The sequence below is a fragment of the Penaeus monodon genome, chromosome 31 (assembly GCF_015228065.2).
Source record: "Penaeus monodon isolate SGIC_2016 chromosome 31, NSTDA_Pmon_1, whole genome shotgun sequence".
In the NCBI taxonomy this organism is placed as follows: Eukaryota; Metazoa; Arthropoda; class Malacostraca; order Decapoda; family Penaeidae; genus Penaeus; species Penaeus monodon.
This window is the reverse complement of record NC_051416.1, coordinates 21,350,384-21,351,917: the sequence shown is the minus strand read 5'-3', so window position 1 is coordinate 21,351,917 and position 1,534 is coordinate 21,350,384. Positions and strand designations below refer to the sequence as shown.

The 1,534-nt window shown below is 36.7% G+C and overlaps 1 protein-coding gene across 1 annotated transcript in view; it reads left to right on the top strand.

The window, feature by feature from the left end:
* The window catches only part of LOC119593086 (4F2 cell-surface antigen heavy chain-like), a 6,011-nt gene that overhangs the window by 3,300 nt on the left and 1,177 nt on the right, over positions 1-1,534 (top strand). Inside the window, exons 6-8 of the mRNA XM_037942010.1 lie at positions 85-209; positions 553-664; positions 793-1,025. Coding sequence (XP_037797938.1) covers positions 85-209; positions 553-664; positions 793-1,025 — 470 coding nt within the window. The remainder of the gene's footprint in view (positions 1-84; positions 210-552; positions 665-792; positions 1,026-1,534) is intronic.

The window sequence follows — 1,534 nt, the reverse complement described above, 5'->3', positions numbered from 1 at the left end:
GTCGTCATCATCCCTTATTCTGTTATTAGAGGTAACCAACTAACTGTGATGCTAATCATTTCTGCATCATTCCTATTATTACAGGAAGTCCTGCGAGATGCATGGGTTAGCCAGGGCGTGAAAGCGTTCTTGATGGCCAATGCAGACACGCAGGAACTTCGAGATGCCAGGGATGCTATCAACGCAGCTCTCAAGGATGAGGTCGATGGGTATGTATGCAGCACTTATTCTTGTTTGGAAGTCCTTGGAGGAACTGTAAGAATACCTAATCATAAGGATGTCTTGTAGCAATAGTAGAATGTCTTCTTTTATTTGGTTGTTTCTTGAAAGTGCAAAGATATTCACAATAAACCAGTTGTTACTTGATTATTTTCTAGAGATTGTGCAATTGTGGAGAGTTGTATTAAGAGAATATAATTTGAGAAATATTTTGTAAATATATGATTTAAAGATATATTTTATAGATCATGTAATTAGATAGATAGGACTCAGAAATATAATTGAATCCCTTATGTGAGAAAATTTATTGTCATGTTTATTTTATTTCCATAGGGCTGTTGTGAGCAATGTTACTGACATGAGCAATGAACTAGTGAGCAGCTTCAATGCAGAGATGTACAAGACATTCCTTGAAGAACATGTTAGCGACTGGACGTACTATAAGGTAAGCAAAGTAACGGATAGGTAACCTTTATTTGAGCTGATGCAAATGCATACATAATGCAACTGAATTTTTCCCTTCCCCCTTAAAGATAGTCTTAGACTTTAAAACTTTGGTGTTTCCTTTTTCAGTACAACCCCAAGGTGGCTGAAAGTAAGATCACTCCAGAAATGGTGCGTCTAGTGACAATGTCCCTTTTCTTGGTACCTGGAACCCCTATCTTGTCTGGAGTTGACAAGGATTACCTGACATCTCAGAAGGAAGAAATCAAACAGCTGTCAGATATTAGGATGAAGGAGTCTATTAAAATCGGAACCATGACATTTGTTAACACCACAAACGAAGATGTCGTGGCCTTTGCCAGGTAAGAAGCCTGAGATTTGGTTTTGATGAGTGAAGCATAACTTTGTTACTAACAAGGCAATATATTATTTTTAGATTGAAGCATAACAGTCTGACTGGAAAGGGGATATATCACTTTGAGCAAAGGTTATGGCTCATGTAATTGGTTAAAATCTAGTGTAAGGGAGGTGGTTTATCTCTGATAATTGTTCATGTTGGTAATCTCTTCCCGCTAACAGGATTCCGTAAGTTGTTCAACTGTACAGGGTTATATATGCAATGCCTATATATTTAAGCATGAATAGGTGTTGTGCTAGTAATGCTTGTAGAAAGCTTGGCGAGTCAAGGTTTGCTTTGGTATTGGATTTGTTAATTAAGAGATATGGTGATTACTTTTAATTAAACAGAAGGTTACAACCCATCAGCCGATGAGTTTTAACCTCCTGTATAATTAAAAGAATTTTTAAATTTCCATAAAAAGACATATTATGCAGGTTATGTGATTACAGGTTATGTGATTGCTTGTCTTAG